Genomic DNA, 23,337 nt, shown 5'->3' with positions numbered 1-23,337 from the left:
ACCAATTGTTGACAGCAAACCATACTGCTGTGTGTGTCATCAGAGTTTATTTGAACACGTTTTTCCCCTTTGTGCCTTCTCCACACCTTCTAAAAGATTAGCAGTGACGTTGGAAACTGTGTCCAATGCACTCACCAGGACTTCCCTTTCACAGTGGAACCTGCGACTCATGAAGCTGTTCCATTGGCAAAGCCTTGGCTCCATTCAAACCTTGCCGAAGCAAGTGTGTCAGCCATGCAAAATGGAGAACAGATGTGGTATATGGGCAGAGTAATACAGTCTTAGGCTGCCTGCACTGCACCTGATGATATGGAGCCAATAGGGGCATTTGTCAAATGCAATCAGGTGTGATGGAAGGAAGAGATAGAGTGGGGAGATAGAGAAAGAGGGAGGGATGGGGGGGGCTGAACAGCTTGAGCCCTGCCAAACTCTCTTCAGAGCATCAGCTGCAAGGGGACAAAGGGCAAAACATGTGCCTCCGCCCCTCCATGAGGATGTCTCAGCTCTGAGAGTATCACTTTACAACAAACCTTAATCACACATGAGACAATTTCTAAATCAGACCACTCTGCTTTTCCATGGGGATATTTAAACTGTGGATGATTTACAGTGCAAACGGAAATGCTAGACTCAAAAAACTCACAAATTTTCTAAAATGCCATGAGGTCAGATTTTAATCAAAGCTAAGAGACACTCAGCTCTTCATTTCTGTGTGAACTATGGAGCTATCTCTATTCTACTGCTCTTTTCTAAGCCTATAAAAAGGCCCACAAGGTCACAATAAAGGCCAGTCCAGTCCCCTGAGTAGGGCACTTGAATGGAAAGTCTGAATCTGATTTACACTTTGGCCACATGTACAAGCTGCCAATGACTGGGCAGCCAGCCAGACAGAGTCGGAGAGTGGAGGAGTGTGTCTGTGAGGTATTAATGAATGCCGGTCCTATCTTTGAATGAACAAAAATTGTTTATTATATGTTGACACAACCATATTAACATCACAGAGTAATAATATATTCTACAAGGTGTGCAAAGAAAAAGCTTGACTTTGGAAACCAAGTCAGCCTAAACTCGCTAGAATTTTGATCAGTGTCAGTGATGCATGTTGCACTTCTTAAACTCCATTCATACTGACAAGTTTACCTCCTTTGTGTAAATGGCAGATTGCATCTCTTTTGCATGTGTTTTATCCGCAAACCAGATGGCAATGTGGCAATTTAGTTAAATGATTCCTAATTAAAAGAGGAACGCTACTGGTGGAAAATTTGCACTAAACCAAATCTTTTTTTTTTTCTTTCATTTTTTCACTTTGCAAAAGCAAAACATTAAACCAAAGCATGAGACATAATTCTGATATACGTGCCATTCTGCTAATTCAAATCTGTTGCGCCATAGGTCGGAACTCATGCTGTGTAAATACCATTCACTCTCTGGAGCACATTAACTGTCATCACACGTTCATCGGCATTTATCTTTTAGAGTACTTACTGCCAAAGAGAAGAAAGACATTTGCCAAAGATAGAAGCAAAAGGTTGGAGTCATACAGATGTAATGTGCCACAGACAAACCCATAATCTGGCTACCTGGTATCAAGGTGAAGACATTACTGTTAATACTGAACATTCCCGAATCCCTACATTAAACATTCAGAGGATATAACACAATATTGTGAGTACACATTAAAAAAAGACTTTGATGCTTTAATTTGCCATTATATGAGTCTATCATAGATCAAAAGAGATCGTCGTCTATCACAAATAGATTTCTGAAGATATTTCTGAGGTAATTCAGAAACGCTGTCTCCATGCCCCACAACAGTGACGTAATGTTTTGTGTGTGTATATATACACACACACGCGCACACACACACACACACACACACATCTCAGAGTTCATCTACAGGCTGTCACAAGACTCAGTAAGACTGATCATAATGTAGTAGCAGATATATGACACAACATGCTGTGTGGATGCAGTAAATGTAGCCATCTCCAGTGTAGCATGCATGTTCAGGGCATGACTGCTCAAACATGGGAGTTTTAGGTGTGTGCAAACACTCACTGGCATCACCTGCACTAGCACACAGCTGTGGCTTGGTTGGCTGGATGAAGAAAAGCAGGGCACACTGCCATGTTTGGACTATACATAGGGAGCAGCTATTCAGCTATTCATTAAATGACTGACGTGCTGTAGCAGTGCTCCTGAGACTGGAACACACACACAGACACACACTTACAAACTTTAAATGGGCAAAGCATAGCAGTAAAGAAATTGGATAAAAGCTTTGTATATCTACATTAAGACACAGTGGCTGTAAAACGGATGGCTTCCTTTGTTAACTTCTTTATATTTCATTTAATTCCATATTTTATCTGAAGGTGGACATAATATACCTTAGGTTCTCAAATACTGCATTCACTTTGCGAGCCCGGCTGTAGCAGGTGGCTAAATAAAAGAAAACAGTGTGTCTTTTTAAATTTGTCTGTCTGTGCCTGTTTAGATGTACTAAGGCTTCAGCATGTCACTTCCATTCACATACTATTCCTGCATTTAACAGGATTAGAGCCAAAGTAGGCACAGAATAAGCAGATGGTCAAAATGACAATAACTTCCTGAGTCTGTTTTGTCAAGGCACAGCATACTCAAGTGCATACACACACAAAAATACATGCACACAACCCTCTGCCAGCCTCCCAGTATCAAACATTTGTCTCTCCACTCAAAACATCATAAAGATGTAGATTTTTTTAGTTACTTAGAACATTACAGGTATATTTCTATTTCAGCATAAGGTCACCAGGCATCAATATCAAGGGCAGGTTAATATTTCATACAGCTGTAACAACAGAGCAAATGAGCAGCTCTTACATCAGGGTTTTGTGCGACACAAGTGGCAAAGGCTGGAGAACAGGTGGCAGTTTGTGTGCGCACGTTTAGAGTGTCGCGCACTTCAGTGAAATAACCATGATTTCACTTTTGAAATGGGACAGAACAGGACAAACGGGCACAAAGGCTGATGCAAAAATGAAGACAAGAATGAAGGATAAAAATTTTACATGACTAAGACTCTTACAGGTGGAGCATATAATGTGGAAGCTATTTGAAATAAAACTAGGAATTTTCCATAAAAATATTCCTATAAAACAGAAGAAGCACTAAAGCCTAGGAAAGGAGGGGTTGATTTGGAGCCAATGAGTCACATGACATGGAAGTTAATGAGAAATCTGCCATTCATCCATCCATCCATTTTCTATACCGCTTATCCGTCAGGGTCGCGGGGGAGCTGGAGCCTATCCCAGCTGACTACGGGCGAGAGGCGGGGTACACCCTGGACTGGTCGCCAGTCAATCGCAGGACCAACACACAAAGACAGACAACCACACACTCTCACACTCACACCTAGGGGCAATTTAGAGTAGCTAATCAACCTAATGTGCATGTTTTTTGGTATTGTGGGAGGAAGCCGGAGAACCCGGAGAAAACCCACGCAGGCACAGGGAGAACATGCAAACTCCACAAAGAAGGGCCCAGACTGGGATTCGAACCTGGAACCCTCTTACTGTGAGGCGACAGTGCTAACCACTGCACCACCGTGCCGCCCATCTGCCATTCATTTCTAATCAAATATTCAGAAAAATAAATGATCAAAATAAATAATGTGTGTGCAAAAATGAGAACAATTAATTAGTTAATTTCTTAAATCATAACATTCACTAAAATGGTTAGGTCAACATGAAACACACATTGAAATTCATTGATTACCTTGATCTTTCAGGAACTGTGAGTGTGTCATTTCCCGTTGCCTCCGCACTCAAAGGCCACAGGTATTGTGCACTTGCTTGGTAAAAGTACATCAAAGCAGTCGATGATAAAAGGCGCAATAGTTTAGGTGTTTTAAAAAGAAGCTTTTGCATTCTTGTCGGAAGCAAATAATACAAAAGCAGCACGCTTTTCAGTTACAGACAGGCACAGAGAACCCTGTGTTTCCTGTTAGTTTCAGTTCTTTCATTGAAGGCAACTTTTTACACGCGTATTTCCTCTCATCCACACGGTCAGTTGGCAGCCGAAAGACCTGCAAGCAGACGATTCAACGCAATCAACTCATCACTTGAGCAAGATACCACCTGTCTACTTTATGCTCACCTCCTATCAAATTCAAATCAAATCAAATTCTAAGCTGCTTCAAATGTAATTCTGGCTTTTCTCTCAACATGGTCCCAGCAGCTAACACAAACCACTTACACTCTGACACTCATTTTTTTCTTGCTAAGGTGTAAAGATGTGCTGCCAAGTCAAACCAAAAAATGCGGTTTTCCTCTGTTCCACCACAGAGGAACTGAAAAAGAAAACCACAGACAAGTTCGCAAAATGTTAAGTGACACTAATGTGGTCAAGCTGATTCAATGAATTTATAAAATAGAATTTCTGCCAGCACGATACTCACACCAGTTGGTCGGTATGTCAGAGAGGGAACATTAATATATTCCTGTCTATCATAAACACATTCAATACAGCTGGCCTCACCTGAACCACTAGAGGGAGAAATAGGCTGTGATTTACCTAGAAAGAGGTATATAATATATGCGAGGAGGTTAATTTTTCAAATCAGAATTTAAATGTATATTCAGTCTTGTATTGACACACATCTTTCCAGCCTACATAATTTTATATTAGCGGGTAATTCGTCTTTAAAAGGGATGAGTGCGTCTTGGTGGCTTTTACAATGTGTGTTCAGCTGGAAGAGACTGATGCTGGGCTGGCAGTGGGCTTATCAAAAACAAGTTGAGGCAACCCTCCAGGAGGCAAGACAGAGAGGACGATAAAATCCATGCTTCTGCTCAACTAACCATCAAACCTAATTACCTGTGGATAGGACTTATGGGCCACATGTTGGGTTCAAAGTTTCCTGATCAGGAAGTGACTGAGCTTTATTGTGTGTGTGTGTGTGTGTGTGTGTACGTGAAACTGGTCAATGTGTCCGTGACAAAAAGATTAAGCTGAGAGACAAGACTTGGTGCCAGATCTTGGCTCTGTGCCATTAGTTCAATCAAGCAGATTTATTTAGCTTTTAGACAATTCGACCAGAACCCTGAGGATACCACTTCAGAAAATAAGGCAAAGATTATTCATGGAAAGGCAGCTAAGACAGGGATCTGTTGTCGCTCCCTAGCATTGTATGCACGTCCGGTCAATCGCCATTTTCTTCTTTCCTAAGGGGTAAGCACGGCGTTCACAAACACACACATACAGCACTAATTCAAATGCAGGGGTCAGCAGAGGGAAGGAAAACATGGTGAAATTCACTTAAACATATAGTACAAATAAAAGATGAGTCACTCTAATCTGAATTGTAATCTCACCCCACAACACAAACTGAGTGGATTCTGTTTGAACAACCAGCAAAAATGTCTCAGGTAGCTACTGATCACCTCCGTTCACTACTGGAGATTTACTGATGAGTGCCGCTGACCTTACACCGCATTCATCTTATCTTCCAATCTCCTGCATGATTTTACACTCCACCTGTTTACATTTCCTTTACGATACACAGTGTGTGTACAAACATACACTTCAAAACAACAGAAGACAAAATAAGAAGGATGGCTTTAACTTGTTTAAATTTAACATTTATACCAGCATCTACCTTATCTTCATCTCCATCATTACACTTCTCTTCCCCTTCCTGTGCTGAAACACATGCCGGGTTATTTACACACAAACGGCTTCACAACTCCACCATCCACTATTGATTAAAGCTGATTTGCTGATACAAGGTGTGACAGAATAAACAAAAAATCCACTCCTCTCTGGATTTTCATCTACACGGCTCTTGTCAGGGATTTAAGGTTTAACGTGGTTTAGTATGGTTAAATAAAAATCGTATTACTGTTGTATGGTTCTCTTTTTTTTTTCAGTTACAAAGTGTCCAGTTCCCACTAGTTGACATATTTCACTGCAAGTGAAATGCCTGGGATATCTAAAAGCGAACAAAAGCTCCCCTGTATTTGCTGTTGCATCTTCTCAAGTTAAAGTCAGCTTTTGCTAATATCAGAATTTGAAATATGCTTCCCTCAATCATCATAAAAAGGCTTTAGGAATAAACAGCAAAGGAGCTGTTACTTCACTGCCACTTTAGCCATTCAAAAGTGGAGGGGTAATTGTTAAAACAGTTTATGTTCGACAACCACTCCAATGAAGACAACTGAAGTAACTTCAGTGGTCCCTGCCTTATTCATCGACCACTACTACATTGACATTTTTGGTTTTGGATTAAATATCTTGGCAACCAATGACAAGTATGGCACATAATTTGGCATCAGTATTGCTCTCAGATGATTCATCCACAAGCAGCATGTTAGCACCGTGAACATGTTAGCGCACTGACATTAGCATTCAGCTCAAAGCACCATTGTGCCAAGGCAAGTCCTCACAGGGCTGTGAGCGTGGCTGTCGTCTCTTCGTCTTGTTTTAACCGTACAGAAAAAAAGCTGCCAAAACGAGCACAAAATGAAACAGCGAGAGAGAGGAAGAAGAGCCAACTACGTTTATGACAAAAAAAAGCTGTTGAAGGCACTAGAACAGGTCAGAAAATAAACTGGGAACACTGCATTTACAACTTTTGCTGAAACAACATTTTTCTTTGCAATTACCCCATTTTGTTTGGCCTACTTACTCTGCCTGAGCAAAATATTACTGCACGTAATGAGTCTGTCACTGTCGATGTTGGATTTTACACTCAAAATAAAACCTAACAAGAAATGTCTGTATGTTAAAAATAGTAGATGACTTTAAGGGTAGTTCCTTCATTTTTAAATCTGGGCCCTATATTTACATATTTTAGTGTGCAAATGATTCATACTCGCCAAATGTTTGGAATTGGTCCAGCATATCACATCAGCTGGTAGCCGCAACGCGACTTCTGGTTAAACAAAAAGGATTTTACTCCTATCTCTGTAGGGAGTGTTTCTGTAAAGCTGTCAGACATTTAGAGCACTAAAATAGCGGTTTTAGTAGACAGAACTTTGATGGTCAGACATTGGAGCTGCTTTGGTGCTGCCAGATGGAGAAATCCACTGGACCAATTCCAAAACTTTTGGTAAATATGTATCATTTACACAGCAAAATATGTAAATAGAATTTAAAAAATACCAGAATTTCTCTTCAAATTTTGTTGATCTAACATTTTAACAGACCTGAGAATATCCAGAGGCACACAGACGCACACAGGAGTGAGGACTAAGTGTTTCAGATAAGTGAAAACCTTTGAGACTTCATTAGCCCTTCACAGCACATTGTGTGCATTTCCATGTAAGAACATTTACCCTGTGATTTCAAGAAGGCGATGTGTGGGAGGTACTCTTAGCATGAGCAGGAGCTGCCGGTGGACCTGGTCACACTGCAGTAGGTGGCTGAAGAAGCACAGGCAATGGGCTACTTTAAGTCACTTTTCAACACTTAAACTGCATTCCCATAGTGATATACACGCTAACAAAAGACATGCTGTCAGTGTCATCATCGCAAACAATGACGGCAAAGTATGCCACTGTGACTGCTTATTTTTTCCAAGATCCAATTCACACTGGACAGATACATAAAGAGGATATTATGAAATCTGACTGCTGCTTTATGGGACCATGGAAAGACTTAATTCTGAAATCAACATTCAGTTGCACTTGTTTTTATTTTTAGATGTTCATCGAGTCAGCAAGTTGATCGCCTTTCTTTCTTTCTCTCGAGATATGTTTATGGCTTCGTTTTGCAAAATCCAATACTAGATATGGCAAAGGTTGTAAACATTTGGAGAAAAAAAAGGAATATTGAATTTTCTGTTTACCACATACCTCTAAAAATGTGAATAAAGCTTCAGAGCTGCAGTTTAAATATGAGCGTTCAATTGCTATCACCTTGCTATGCAGGCATTTGGGATAAATCCATCCAGAGGACTGAACAAACACCTTTAGCAAATGCCTCAAGATCCACAAAACCCAGCATATCAGCTCAAATGCAAGGGGAGCATTGTGCAGTGTCATCATCTGAGCTGTACTGTGTCAACTGCCTGTTCACCAGGTGACGCTGAGTCGTGGGTCATGCTCACTGGTTTCTGGAGCTCTACACTGAGGGGACGTGGAGCACTGACAACCCTCTGTTAAGATCTGATGAGTATGAAAAGGGTTATTTGGGTTGAAAAGCAGTTTTTGCATCCTCTTAACAGCCCATCACTGGAGAGCTGAATTTTGACACCATCATTTTGTTTCTCATTTAGCTGTGACATGCAGGGCCATAAGGTCCGTCACTCAGAGGCCCAGATCGGTTTCTGTGGACCTCGACTCAAATGTGCCTGTCTCTGCTACTCTTAAAACATGCATTTGAGCCACAGTGAGGAAAAGCATTCCACCTATTCATCCATCCAGCTCCTGAAAAATACAAACTTAAATACAAACTATATTCATTTTAAAGTGGTAAAGAAGTTACCCTGCAACGGCCAAGCTACTGTTTCAGTGAGGTTTCACACAAACCAGTTGGTCTAGCTGTCAATTAACAGACCATCAGCCTTGGTGCTTATGAGCAAAATGAGCTATCATGCAAAGTTGTTACTCCTCCTTCCATGTCTTTATGGCAGAGTTTTATTGTTTCTCATTCCCATCTTTCCTCAATGGGCGAGAGGCTGTAAAGAGCTCAGTAGTAGTTTACTACTTTGGTAAAGTACTAATATTCTGGTTACTGACTCTTCAGATATATTATTGACAGTTTTACTGAAGTAAAACCTGAGCAAAAGTAAAAGTATTGAGGCTGTTGTACCACAACATGTTCCGTCATTTACATCAAAACCTCATGAATATCACAGATAAGTTGGATTACTGTTATACATTTGACATTATCAGAATTTTAATAAAATGCATTTTCTTTAAAAACTTCCATAGGCAAACCTAAAATGGACATACACAGTGTATATATAATCTTCAATGAAGATACAGTATTAAAGTCAAACATTCCTTCTTTCATTTTGTGCCAAATATCCATAACTGATATGTGATTTTGAGAGCCACATAAATGGAATACATTTGAAGAGAACTGACATCCCATAAATTTAAAAAAAGGTAACAGGTTCTTTAATATACACTATAAAGACAAAAATATTGGGACACACCTCTTTATTATTGAATTCAGGTGTGGTATGGGGCTGTTGGGTGAGGCCCCTTACTTCCAGTGAAGGGAAATTTTAATGCTTCAGGGACAATGCCATGCTGTCAACTTTGTGGCAACAGTTTGGTGAAGGCCCTTTTCTATTCCAGCATGACTGTGTCCCAGTGCACAAAGCAAAGTCCATAAAGACATGGTTGCATGAGCTTGGTGTGGAACAACTTAACTGGCTCACACAGATTCCTGACCTCAACCCCATCCAACACCTTTGGGATGAACTGGAGCAGAGATTGCAAGCCAGGCCTTTTGGACCAACATCAGTGCCTGACCTCACAAATGCTCTACTGTATGAAAGGGAAAAAAATCCAAAGAAACACTCCAAAATCTTGTGGAAAGCCTTCCCATAAAAGTGGAAGCTGTTACAGCTACAAAGGGCAGACCAACTCTACTCTCAACTGTCCCAATTCTTTTGTCTATATAGTGCAAATTAAGATTATGTACTGTCACTAAGGAAGCTAACGTCAGCATAAATTGAGGTTGAACACTGAATATTTGAATTAGCTTATACCACGCTTGTGTGTCTTGGACAGGTGTACAAGTATCCCAACACACAGTCCTACCAACACAGCTGGTGGTAATGCAATTAAGTACAATGAACATGTAAAAAGAGGGGACAAAACTGAAAGCAAATAAAAATGGATTTGAATAATGCTGGATTTAATTTACTTACAAAAAACAAAACAAAACAGATTTTGCAAATGTTTCATGAGGACAGAAGTGCATTTTTTGTAAGACCTTTTTGTAGCACATTTGTAAGACCTCAAGGATATGCACAGTGTGATTTATTTACATTGAATGTAAACATAACTTCTACTTGTTTACAAGAAAGCTCTGGAGGGCCCCTTTAATTTCATTCACTCACATAAATCTAGAATTATCTCTATAATTTGAGCCATTTTAGGCACAAATCCACCACAACAAAATGTGCTAACATGCCGTTTGCCTGGACCTCCCTTGCATTAATGTTCTGCCAGGCCTCCCACCCTTTTTTCCTACCCCCAATCCTTTATTCCGTGCCAATATTTAGAACATACATGCAACATATATATATATATATATATATCCCAATACATATTTTCCATCCATCTGGGAAATAAATCTCTGAATCGTCTTTGAATCTCGATTCCTACAGACATTTTTCTCCCACATGGGATTCCCTAAGGACTAAATTGCAGTTTGCAAGGCTGAGGTGGAGGTGTGGAGGTGGAGGCGTCCACCTCCACACCAGTCTGATGGTGAGACTTCTGCAAATTACTCATGACACTTCCTCTGATGACATTTTTCAACCTCCTCCCTGTTGAATGGCATCTCCACCCCCTCCCGTACCATCCATCCACCACTACCAACACCCTACCCCAACACACACATTAATTCCCCCTTCTATTCATGTCACAATAGCACAGCATAGATTGCTGCCTCCTGCCTTCACCTGATTGACCCTTTGAGCAGGTGCTGGATCTGATCCAATCACAGTCAATCTTCTTTTAACATTTCATTCTTTAAGCAGAACAGGGGCTCAAAATTCCATCATTCAATGACCCGATCACTCGCCGATAACACAATCAAGCCAATCCCAGCTTATCCCGAGGGAGCCATTTCAAGAGGGACAGCTGGGAGATGAGACTACAGACCTACAGAAAGGTGTCAATCTCCCCTGATCCACAGCTCCCTTTGTGAGCCGCCTATACTGCGCAGCATCTAGTTGTTGAAGGAGACGGTCTGATAGGCATTTCTAAGGATCAGCAATAGTCAAAAATCTATTTAATCTTTTGTTAAAGGTCTGATCCTTTAAGTAAAAATTCAGCAACCCGCAGCAACGACACTTGTATTAACACACACACACACACACAAACACACACACACACACATTCGCTCTCTCATACAAAGACAGACACCCACACACAAAAAATATGAATAGTACAACTCAATTCTTCAGCGGCCGTTTAAAAGCTACTCTATTGGAAATGTTGCTGGGCCACTGGGCAAATAAAGGTCAAGGGGGATATGAAATAGTTTGTCTAACTGGCCCTTTCCCCCTGTGTGTCCCTGCAGCACCACAGCCGTATCCACATTCATAGCCAATTCATTTATATTGCTCTGCCCTTCTCACTGCTAGTCTCAGTCACTAACTACAAGTGACTGCAATGAGATTGAAGCCTCTGGCTAAATTTCCACTGCAAGGCACATGCTCCATCATTGCTGCTCTGATCACTCCTTATAATCACTGGAACCAGACTATATCCTCAACTGATTGGCTGAGTCGCAGCAGAGAGGAAACAATCACAGAATGTCAGCGGATGATGGACACCCAAACATCGGCATAGCGGTGGTCACTGTGAGCTGCCATGTAAATGGCATGCAAATGTGCACCTGCACTAGCTGAGGAAGTGGAATGAAGGACTGTGGCCTTTTGATTAGGTTCCTTTCGCTGATATAAAGTGTATTTTTCCTGCATTAATCACAAATGTTTGCTATTTCAGCCAACGAACATGAAGCAAACGTGTATTTTCCATTGGCTTTCATCAGAGCTCTCATCACTTCAGTACAAGTCCAAAGTGCATTTAATGTGCACCTTCACAGTTTCCAGTTTAAGCTCAGAGTATGCATTGTTCCTGTATTAGCTTAACTGCACTGTCATCCAGGTAAAATTTAATTCTGCAATCAAACAGATAATGATGATTTGCAATCTCTGCAGTGATTTAAATGCACCTTGCATGGGTTTCTTCAAAGAAATATTACTACCTTAGAAGAAAAAAAAGCACAAATCTGAGAAGCATGCCTTCACTGATACAGTTGCTGAAAGCTGAAAACCTCTGGTGTTGTTAAGGGCCAAAGCACTTGGGCAGGTATGCAAAATGAATTCACACACTCTCCCCTGATGGTCACACAGCTATTTTTCTGCCATTTTCAAAATCTAAGGGCACACAAAATGTCAGCCGTAGTATTAGATTACCAAAGCCCCGGAAAGAATTTCATCCACTAACTAAGGAATCTTTTTCTGATGCCATTGTAATTTCCTCTCATCTGCTTCCTCTCAGTTAAAGTATGTGAGAAGTATGCAGATGCTTGCCTAGCCAGAGGAGAAACACACCAGGGACAGCATGCTGATACTGTGGGCTGTTCTCTCTGAGCTGTGACAGTGATCTTTACAACATCGCACTCTTATCAGTATCTTTCCACTGTCCTCCAACAGGTGTCATCACTCTTTTTTTTAAAACTTCAAGAACATTGTCTCATCTTAGAACTTAAGGCTTTGCTTTTCTTGTCTAACTAAGTAGTGACCTAGTAGTGTGTCCACCTTTATCCCTTCTGAGCCCAGTGGCAGTGAACTGGTTAAGCTCCTCCTCCTCCTCCCATTCAGCTCCACCTCCAGGATCTGGCTCTAGACCAGTGGAGCATGAGAACCGGGACAGACTGGACATAAAGGGACGATTGTGGCAGCCCAGTGACATGGAAGCAAGTAGCTCTGATTAAACTAAAAGTCAGCTTCGGGCTTGCACAGGAAAGCCCAGCCAAATGGACAGGAGAACAGAAACTCCTGCAGAGTCAGTGAGCAGGGGTTGTTTCAGCTGAGCCAAATAAGGGCACTATGAGATGCACTCAAAGCCGATTACAATAAACCAATGAGGAAGCATTAGCCACCACAGCTAATTATGCCTTTAACTGTGGTGAGAGCTCTTTTCATGCCTGGGCAGGGCTCCGCTGGTACGTCACTTCCAAATTTATAAGGTGTCATCACACCCTCTCCCATCTTTAATCAACTGCTTGCCTCAGTGGAACATTTTGGGGTGGTGGGTGTTTTGTAAACAGGTGTTTGATTTATTGGAAAATAAGAGGGCACTGCATGCCAGCATGCAGAAAAAAATACAATGACATGGATCACATTATGTATGATCACAAAGTACTGCTGTGGCCTGCTCAATAAGTCTATTTTACCTTATTAAAACATTACCCTATATGAAAACTGTATTACTGAAGTCTCTTTGTGCAGGTATATGTACAAAAGTAATACTTCACAAGATACGGGATCCCTACAAGCACATCTATTGCTCTTTAGCTGCCCCTGACCTTTGACCAAGCACAGTCTCAGAAAGAGTCAAAAAATATAAGGACTTTATGCATAATAATAATATATTGTCTTTTCATTGCCGTCACCTCTGTAGGCTGATATTTGGGGGATGTGTCTGCTTGTTATGCAGCCTAAACATGGAGGCAAAAATTGAGGAATGTAAATGCATTAAAAATACTTCCAAATGATTATGTCTACTGCAAACATAACAACATTACGAGATATAAATAGGAACAAAATGTCAGTTGCAGAGCCCTAAGTATGAGGGGGAAAAAACAAAAAAAACAAAAATGTGATCTCTAAAGGCTAACACTGTCTGTTCTTACAAGTTTAAGTCTGCACAGTAGCACAAACTGCCCACTGCTTCATTTGACTTTATTGCAAGACAGAAACAGCAGCAGCCTCCAGTTAAGAGTCTTTGAATATAAAGGGAGGGCTGGCAGTGTTGATAAGATTGTCTCATCTGGCTTGCAGGTCTAAGGTGCAGTGTGCTGCCTGAGAGGAAAAAAGAGGGAGGGCAGGATGTGGCTACTATTACGCAGGTAATGGGATCCATCTGAGATGCATTAGAATCAGCCAAACAGAACCACACGTCAGCTCTGTTCAAATGACTGTCACAATCACTTCAAATGCACACCTTCAGCGTGCACTGTAGGCGACAAAAAAAAGAAAAAAAAAGGAAAGGGGTGGGGGGGGGCTCCAGCAGTGGAGGAGCTCCTCTGAAGTCGTGCCAAGCTCGGGCATGTGCGTTTTCCTAATGGTGACGGCTGGGAGAGTGGCATTGAGACTGATGTGCATGAGAGCTGTCAGCCTCTCCCCATAACAAATGCCACCTCTCCCCCTGACAGAATGGAGACAGAAGGGAGGGAGTGAGGCGGGAGGGGGGGGAGGTGTGGAGGTTACAGACAGAACCTGTGACCCAATTGTGGCCACACCAGCTGTTTCCCCTCCACTGCCTCCCAACCACTGCCATCTCTGTAGACCACATCCTGCTAATTGGCCTATGCTGCCTTGAGCACGCACGCACGCACGCACGCATGCACGCACACGCACACGCACACACACACACACAGAGCAAAAACAGAAAAATGCACACAAATACAGTGATTGCTAAATAATATCACTGAAATGGCTTGTTCCCAGTGAGGAAGAACATTTGCCAGTGCCTTAAGCTGTAGTTACATGATGATTGATAAGTGCTTCAAAACATACTTCCCAGAAATAAAAATGACTAGTTGCTCTGCGACCATGCTGGCTAATGTCCCCCTTGACATGCACATAGGCAGACAGAAAGACAGAGTGATGACTGACTGACAGACTGACACACATACTGCCACCGAGATTCTATGGAGGGGAAACTGAATTAATTGGCTTTCTTTTCTGTGGATAAGTCCTCAGAGTTGTGTGTATGTGGCGATAATGGTAGGTTGCAGTGACAGGCAGGTTATTTAATAAATCCTGGGATGTGTAAGGCAGAAAGGAAGAACACACACAAAACAGAGAGAGAACGATACCTCTTTTTGCTCTCTATCTTGTCTGTCATAGCCCACAATAACTACTTTGATTTCCTTATTTCTAAAGACACTCAGACCTGCTCATACACACACACATACACCCCTAATCATGGCACCCACATAAAAACACTTAATCGCTGACACACTCACGCATGGCAAGAGCAGTACTGCAGACACATCCAAGCATGCACAAGTAGGCTATAAAAGCACACACAGAAACATGCACAAGATCTTGCTCAATCAGTCTGATTTGTTTGTTTCCTCCTAAGCATTTGAGGATTCCTCAAGGAGGAAAAAACTTTGTATAATCAAGTCAATTATGTCATTCAATCAAGTCGAAAATCATTTCGAGCCCTTTCTCAGATCCATTGATTGCAAAGTCGTGCTGAATATTTGCTTGCTGCGTTCTATTGTGCAAATAAGCCATCTTTATTTGGAACGGCAGACCAGGCCATGGTGAGGTCTTCAATACCACTTCCACAGACAAAGAGCAAAACAAAGTCCTTCACCTTGCTCGCTTTCAGTCAAGAAAATAAGACAGGGCTTTATAGGAGAGGCCTGGTTGCATATTGTCTCTGAGCAAAAAATAACAGTTTTTCTATTAATCTATAACAGCTCTTTTGTCTCCTTCAGGACATGGTACATTATGTGCCCATGGAAAATCCATCCTCAGTGAGACTGTTTAAACTCAAGGTCAAGTGCTGATGTTACAGGAACTGCATCAGCTGAAGGTGACCTTGACTGATGTGGAATATGACATGAGGGAAATGGATCTCCGCACAGTGTGGGGAAATTATCTGTGAAAATGCTGCAACTGTATCAAAGCCTGTTTGCGTGTGCACACGCCAAAGTGTAAGTGTGCATGTGTGTGCGTGCGTGCACAGTATGCATGCCCTTGTATGATTCGGTATGCATATATGCCTCACTCAGCTGGGGGTATTGGTCATGAGAACAGCTTGCAGAAACTGCTGCAGCAGACAGGAACCAACAGCTGAATATGAGCCTCTGCTGAATAAACTGGGTGCGTTTTCTTTCAGACCACATTGGATTAGTGTTGCCACAACATCAAAACTCCAACTTCAGTTCCCATAATGCTATATATATATATATATATACATATGTTTCTAATGTCATACTGCTATAGATAAGAAAAAAGGATGTTTCTTGTTGACTTATTTCTTTATTTTTTGCAGCAGCGTTTGGTCATGACAGCTGGTTGCCACTGCTTATTTGCCCTGTAAGCAAAATGCATGCTGTTGACCAGGCATGTTGGGCTGTGTGAAGCTGCTGCCATATCTTCAATTGTTTGTTTGTCACAATAGAGGTTTATTTGTCTTACTGTCAGGAAAGGAGCCAAAGCGACACCGCTGGCATCTTTTAAACCTTAAATTCCTGATTATTGTAAAGATTAGAGTGCTGACACACTTGGAGCGGCAGGGGACAGTGTACAGCGATTGTGACCTCTGTTGTTAATAAATCTAATGACCAAATTAACATCTTTCAGGTGATCTTAATGATGATGAATTGCAATCTGCAATGGAATCGATGGGAGATGAAATTTTGGTTATTGTGACAACACCAAGCAGGGTAATGATAAAAAACAGTCTTACCTTCCCAAACTGTTCAAAATACTGCTTCACATCTTCCACTACTGTATTGGCTGACAAGCCACCCACAAATATTTTCTTTGTTCTTGTGACCATCTGGAAGGAAAAGGGCGAGAGGAGAAGATTAGTGATGAGGCTTCAAATGCATTGCACGACACCTTTAATGAGGCTTCAAACACACTGAGTGAGCAGCACCTGTGATGGCGAGGAGTGAGGACACATTGTCGCTTAACAGGAATAAACAGATTCACACAATTAAGTTTCAAAAACACTTAAGTATTATAGCAAGGTCACAAAGGCTGAAGGTTTTGGCAGGGGAAAAAAACAAACACTTGGCTAAGAACAGCAGCTCTGTGAATTTCCCTCACAATGACATTACAAATTGAATCTCTAATCAAAACAGACTGTCACAGAATTAAAGACCTCCATTACATACATAAAAGTTTCTGTTTATCTTTGCAAAACTTAAAAAGAAACAACAGAAATAATTTATGGACTTTCAAAAAAACAATTAATGAGTGTTGGAAGATGGAATCAGAGTGCATTAAAGCCTCATTTAGTTTCAAACGGCAAGAATATTAAGGATTATTACCCACGGCATCAAAAAGGGCACGAACATCTGCCGCGGAAAGTACATGCTAAATTTAGGTGAACAATTTCTCAGGGAAACACAGTAACAATTCAACATCAGTGTCAGGGTAAAATCTGTGAGGGACTGTTTCTTTTTTGCACATGATTAAAAATGAACGTTTGAACTTCTGAACTGAACTGGTATTTTTTTTCACCAACATTTAACAACAGGCTTAGTCTTCACATAAGCTCAGACCTCTGAAACACTGGTCAGCATCAGTGCTGATATTCCTTGCTGACATACAACAACTAACAGTCAACTTGTAAATGTGACATGTATTACCACCTGGTTTGATTTGAGACCAATTAAACATTGCTGAAAAGCCTGTTTTTAGATGTTGGCATTGTATCCTCTTTTTAATCCAATGCAAAGGACCACAATACTGACGCTCGAGCACTTCATGTCTCCAAGGCACCTGTGGTGTTATTATGATTATTGCTTTGATCTGACTTTACATTGAGACAGGCTGCTTGAACACTAAGCACAGCCTGCTTCAGCCGACCTCTGGTAATAGAGGTGATGGTTCCCCAAATGATTTAGCATGTTTGATGTGGACACAACGTCCCCAAGCTTGAGGCGGTAGACACAGTTTGAATCTGATCCACTGCCCTTTGTCTAGTTATTCGAAAACAATAAGAGACAGGATGACTGAAGACCTCAACGACTGCAACGATAAACTACTTCTAACAAACTGACTTGTTTTGCTTGCGCCTGTTTGGCTTGTACTGTAGATTATAGTGATTCCAAAAACACATCTTCCCATGTATAATCCTCACTGTCTCTTATAGAGTACTACATTTACACTGCAGAAGAAGAATTTATTGATATAATGTGGTATATAATGATTTTTGATGCACTGCTCTGTAATCTTACTGGCAAACACAAAAAAATGGAGCAGAAAAGGCAGCAGCCCTGATCTCCCTCAGCTCGCAAAAAATCAAACAGAAATAAATGACAGGGGCAGGATAAACATACTTCAGAGATGCACAGCAAACTATCAAGAAGCTTGATAGAGTCTACCTTGATCAAAATGCTGACCAAAACACTTTCGATTTATGAAAGAGGCTTAACGCTGAGAAAAAGAAGCAACATTCAGCTAGAGCTGAAGTAACCATCTGTCAAGTGCTTTCCAGGTGCACACAGTCTCACAGGCACATAGCCTGCACATATGCACACAGCCTCCCACACATGAGGCCTCTCTTATTACAGCTCGTTTGTTTTATTTTTTTATTTTGCTTCTGTGATTTTGCTTCTGTTTTCCTTATTATCTTATATTGTTTTACCACAAAATTCAATTAAGCCATCTTTTGTAAAAAGGGAAAAAAAATTAAGGAGAACAGAAGCTTTTATGAATAAAAAAAAAAAAAAGCAATGCAATTCAGTGGTTCACATATAATCTCCTTTATAACTCCAATTTAAAAGTGAAAAAGAGAAAAGAGTTCTGCGAAGGGCTTGTGTTTCAGGGCTGTAGGTGCTGGCAACTGCAAAATGAAACTCCAGTGTTCTGTTTTCAGTGTGTGGTTAAGACCACACACTGAAAAATCTAATCAAAGGTGTTTTATTACGCTGACAAGAGCATCGCGTGCTGCTCAGAATCATGGAAATGGCTTAAATATGCAAACACAAATTGTGTAGAAATTGACAATAGACATAAACATGTTAGGATGATAACTGTTATATGATAACGAGGTGAATTCACACGCATTACCAAACTAATGTTAGCACGGAATGAGGAATTGACATGTAATGAGGTAAGGGTCTAAGAAAGAACTAAGTTGTCTCCATTTTTTATTCATCCAACAACTTAATTTCCTGCTACGTAATGATCACTGCAGGCTCTCAGTGAAGCGTATGGTGATAGTGTTGTTTTTTTTCTTTCCTACTTTGCCAGGTTTGACTGATGGATATGTAAAATATCAGCTGGCTGGCTTAGGGTTACACGCTGGCCAGGACACAGCAGCCTCATCACCCTCCTCCTCCTCCTCCTCCTCTCCCTCCTCCTCCTCCTCCTTCCAACATCATGCCTCAGGCCTCAGAGGTTATCAGCTTTGGATGCTGCCTCCGGCAACCCCAAGCCAGACAGCTGCTGATAAACTGGCTGTGCGAGTATTTATCAACATCACTCACTTTTATCATTGCCAATCTAGGTAAAAAAAAAAAAAATAATAAATAAATAAACAAGTCAATGTTCATCTCTGCTTGCCTCTCTACATCAGCTGTTTGTCCTGCTTCCCTTCTGGGCCACCCATTCCCCCCTCAAGTTTTCAGCCTTGTCTTTGTACTTTGACATGTCTGCCCAGTAGCTGATGGGATTGGTGAGGCCTGGAACAGCAGAATTACTTTCTCTATTTTTGCTCTCCATGGTGACAAGAGACATGAAGCCTCATAGCTTTATTGTGTCCCTGCATGTGCATGGCTACACCATTTAGTGATGTTTGAGATACTACTGTGGGAGCAAGAGGTTATCCATGACTGCTCCATCCTTCCTGATGTTTGATGCATTATACCTAACATGGAAAATACATCAGTTATTTCCTTACTACTTGAAGAAGTGCTGTTATTTGTGTCTATGCAGAGTAATAACACTAAGATGACTGGATGAAATTACTTTGGAGTTGCATTTATTTTGACACAGATCACTTTACATTTTACAGAATGTATCTTCTTTTTAACCACACACTACTCTATAATAAGCACTTGGGAAAAGAAAATTCGCCTTCACTACATTTACAGCAACATTAGTTCTGATCATTTGGGCCTGGCTGGTGTAGTATTTTAAAAGTCTTTTCTCGACAACATTTCAATTCAAGCTGACAGATTTAAAAATGGACCACTCTTCAACCCAGTTTTTCCTTTAACCCAATTTTTCAAACATTCAGTTATTTTTGCACATCCCGAAGAGACAGTAAGGAGAGTTATGAGTGTGCATGGTGAAGTGCGTGTCTGCCTACACGGGTGTGTTTCTAATATCTTGAGTGCGTGAGGCTGTGCGTGCCGAAGGGCTGCAACAATTACTGCCCTAGTGCATTACCATGGTAATAGAAGGCAATGCCACAGATACATACAGAGAGGCAGGCAAGAATGTAAAAAGCTTGGGGCGCACTCTTAAAGACACCCGTTAGCAGTTTTTAACTATGACAGACAGAACAAAATGATAAACTATATGCGTCTGTAAATAGCATGAACTTTTCTATAAGGTCATCAAGAAAAAACCACAGAAGCTATCTCATGATGTCTGTCACTTAAATAGTGAAGGCTAGCTCGAAACCATTTTAATACTTCCAGGACCATCTCGATTTTTGCAAAAATCACGACTCAAAGCGTCAACATCCATCTTTTTTAAGAGCTCGCACTCTCCATTTAGATTGTAACTTCAGTGAATCACACTCTCTTTGTTAGCAAATTGAAAGTTCATGGCCAAAAATAGCTATTCTGTCGACTTGAAATCACGAGCAAACACTGTTACATAGTCCACATTGCAGAGTTGGCGCTGCTGCTTTAACAATGTGTCAACTATTGTCGGTCAACGGGAAAAAGAACACACAATTCAGATAACGGAAACGCTCTCCAGAGGGTGCTTAAAACGGACTCCTTTGTCCATACACCTCAACAACAATATCCTACTCCTCGCCTGCAGCACACACATAATCAGGCACTCTTGGCACTTTGTGACATCACAGTGAGTAGCCAGGAAAGCTGTGGAGGCCAACATAGAGGGATCACTAACCTGACATCTAGTAAATCCCTGAGCTATTCAAATTATTCATATCCATCACAGAAAAATTATACAAGCATATCGTGTAAAAAGCCTTTTATTCTTTTCATCAGGTGGACAAAAGCAGGATTTACTCTCTCTGTTCTTACACCCCGCAGTGCCAGAATGTCACAAGGCTGCCTTTACATGTGCCTGAGTGGGATGCCACAGTGCAGGCAATTGTACCTGACACGTCGCAGCCTCATTAAGATGTTAAGTTTGAGGTACGCTCAGTCTAATGCCAGAGTCTTAACTTGAATATTCAGATTGTTCCTTGATGAATTTTGGGCTGCAGCAATCTGCCTAATCATTGTGCTATGGTTTGCAGGGGGGGAGGGAAACATTTCCAAAAGGAACACCAGTCACAACTGAGTCAGCTTTTAGGGACAAAAATCTGACCTTGTCACAAGTGATATTCACCTTTTTTCATTGGTAAACTTAAACTGCGTCGCCAAGAAACTTTTAGCAAACCTTCATAGGCAGAGGCACGTCAAACAAGTCAAAAACAACAACAAAACAAATCAATGTGCAACACATACTGGCAGCTTGGCTACTTTAACACAACCCCATCTGACTCACAAAGCAAAACAAAGGCTTTTTTTTTAAAGGCTATGCCAGGCAGATAATTACCTAAGTCACTCAAGAAGACCCAGCTGGTTCACTTAGATGACTCTGATCTATTGACTGATTTGCGTGGGCGTGTGTGTGTGTGTGGTATGTGGAGGTGCATACTGTCTTTCCTCTTTCCCTCACTAAGTGTAAACAATGCACCTCACTGCAAATCCTTTATACGATTGTGCTCCTGTGCTCCTATAGCATGTGCTGTAGAAGTGGAGGGCTGCTGTGACTGCTGAGGAAGTTGAAAAAGATAAGCCACCAGCTAATATTGCAGCATACAATATCATTATTATTTGTGGAAATTTTAGTACTTCTACCTGTGGCAGCAAACACCAATTCAAAGAGCTTCTGTATTGCTCCTACAAAAAGCTATTAGTGTTTTGAACATGCGTGCACAACTCAGACTGAAAAGACAAAGCGTGAATGTTATTAACTCTCCAAGTAGGATATGAGATGAAATGAATATAGTGTGAAACAATATAAAAAAAAGAAGAGAAAGGAAGCAGGGACAGGACACAAAAACAATGTGTAACATATTTATGCAAATCTTGAGATTTTTACACAAACACTGAGGTGTTTGCTTCAAGTATGCTGTCCTTTAAATTCCATCCATAGAGGCATTGCAGCGCCAGAGAGAAACATGTACTGGTTTGACTGGAAAAGAAGTAAGCTGAAAGCCAACAAAAACATTCATTCTCACATTAAAGATCTACATTTGTTTTGATTTAGACGTCGTCACATTTCTCGTGCCAACTTTTCATCACAAAGCTTGCCTGTCCTTTGGCTCTTCAGATTGAATTTTTTCACACATTAACATAGTCATAATTGAATAAAAAAAAATTAAAAACATTTATCCAATGAATAAATTACTACTTACAAACATCCTCACTATCATTGGGATATTTATTACTTCTGCAAGTGGGCTATGTTTTCATTTGCTGCTTACTATCATACTTGTCTGATTGTCATGAAACTCAATGTAAGAGTATGACATGGGCCAAGTCATTTTGAAGCGGATCTGAATCGTGGGCCAGATACGAAAATTATTTTTTTTACTTTTGTTAACACTGTAGGAGAGCACCCTGGATGAATAAATGCAATGCATCTTAAAACCCAGTAGATGTTTTCAATGCACATAAAGCTAACCAAGAAATAACTGATTATAACTAAGTATTATTAGTATTATTATACTGTGAATTGACTGATTGTAACAAATAATGCCTAACAGGTAGAGAGAAGACGACAGACATCTTATAGGCTACACCACTGTACAGGGATTACTGTGGGATCGCTGTCACACTTTTTAATTGACTCAATGAAGCGAAACAGTAGTTTTAATAGCTTTTGAACATATTAATCACAAACCATTGTTACACTGTCAAGCATATGTGTTACCATGATTACCATATGATTTGCATAAACATATACAGATCAATTATAAGATTGCTTCCTGAGCAGATTCTTTGAACAGCAAAGGGATTTATTAGTAGTTCAGACTTTGAAATCAGAAATGCAAAAATCACATATTTACGATCACAAATCCTTTAGCTGGTCCACAAACGCTGTACTGCATGAATTGGCAAAAATTCTCACAAAACATGTCATTAAAGTCTCTGTAATGGTCAGGTGGCCCAATGCTTTTGTCTATATATTGTATGTAACAAATTAGCAATGACTAAATGATCCTGTCTTATTTTCCGAGTCGATATAATAATTTTACAGTTTTATCCAGACATACATAGTGATTGCACTTGTAGATCTGCAAATCATAGAAGAGTGGACTATTAACCTTGGCAGAGGTCTGAGCTCTCCAAGTGCCCTTCTAGTTAAGCCTGTTGCAAATTACTGTCAGGGGAGAAAAATTCAGCATCTCCTCAATTTTTTAATTTTGCAGGGTATTAACTACGACTGCAGATGTCAGTGAGCCCAGCCTCAGTTCATCTGCA

At 40.8% G+C, this 23,337-nt stretch overlaps 1 protein-coding gene across 10 annotated transcripts in view; it reads right to left on the bottom strand.

Moving 5' to 3' along the window:
• The window catches only part of LOC124070381 (RNA-binding protein Musashi homolog 2), a 230,565-nt gene that overhangs the window by 141,646 nt on the left and 65,582 nt on the right, over positions 1–23,337 (bottom strand). For all 10 annotated transcript variants that reach the window (XM_046410253.1, XM_046410252.1, XM_046410251.1 and 7 more), the window contains exon 6: positions 16,392–16,484. In XM_046410253.1, coding sequence (XP_046266209.1) covers positions 16,392–16,484 — 93 coding nt within the window. The remainder of the gene's footprint in view (positions 1–16,391; positions 16,485–23,337) is intronic.

The sequence above is a fragment of the Scatophagus argus genome, chromosome 14 (genome assembly GCF_020382885.2).
Source record: "Scatophagus argus isolate fScaArg1 chromosome 14, fScaArg1.pri, whole genome shotgun sequence".
In the NCBI taxonomy this organism is placed as follows: Eukaryota; Metazoa; Chordata; class Actinopteri; family Scatophagidae; genus Scatophagus; species Scatophagus argus.
The sequence above is the reverse complement of the archived record's forward strand: the minus strand, read 5'-3'. Positions and strand labels throughout refer to the sequence as shown.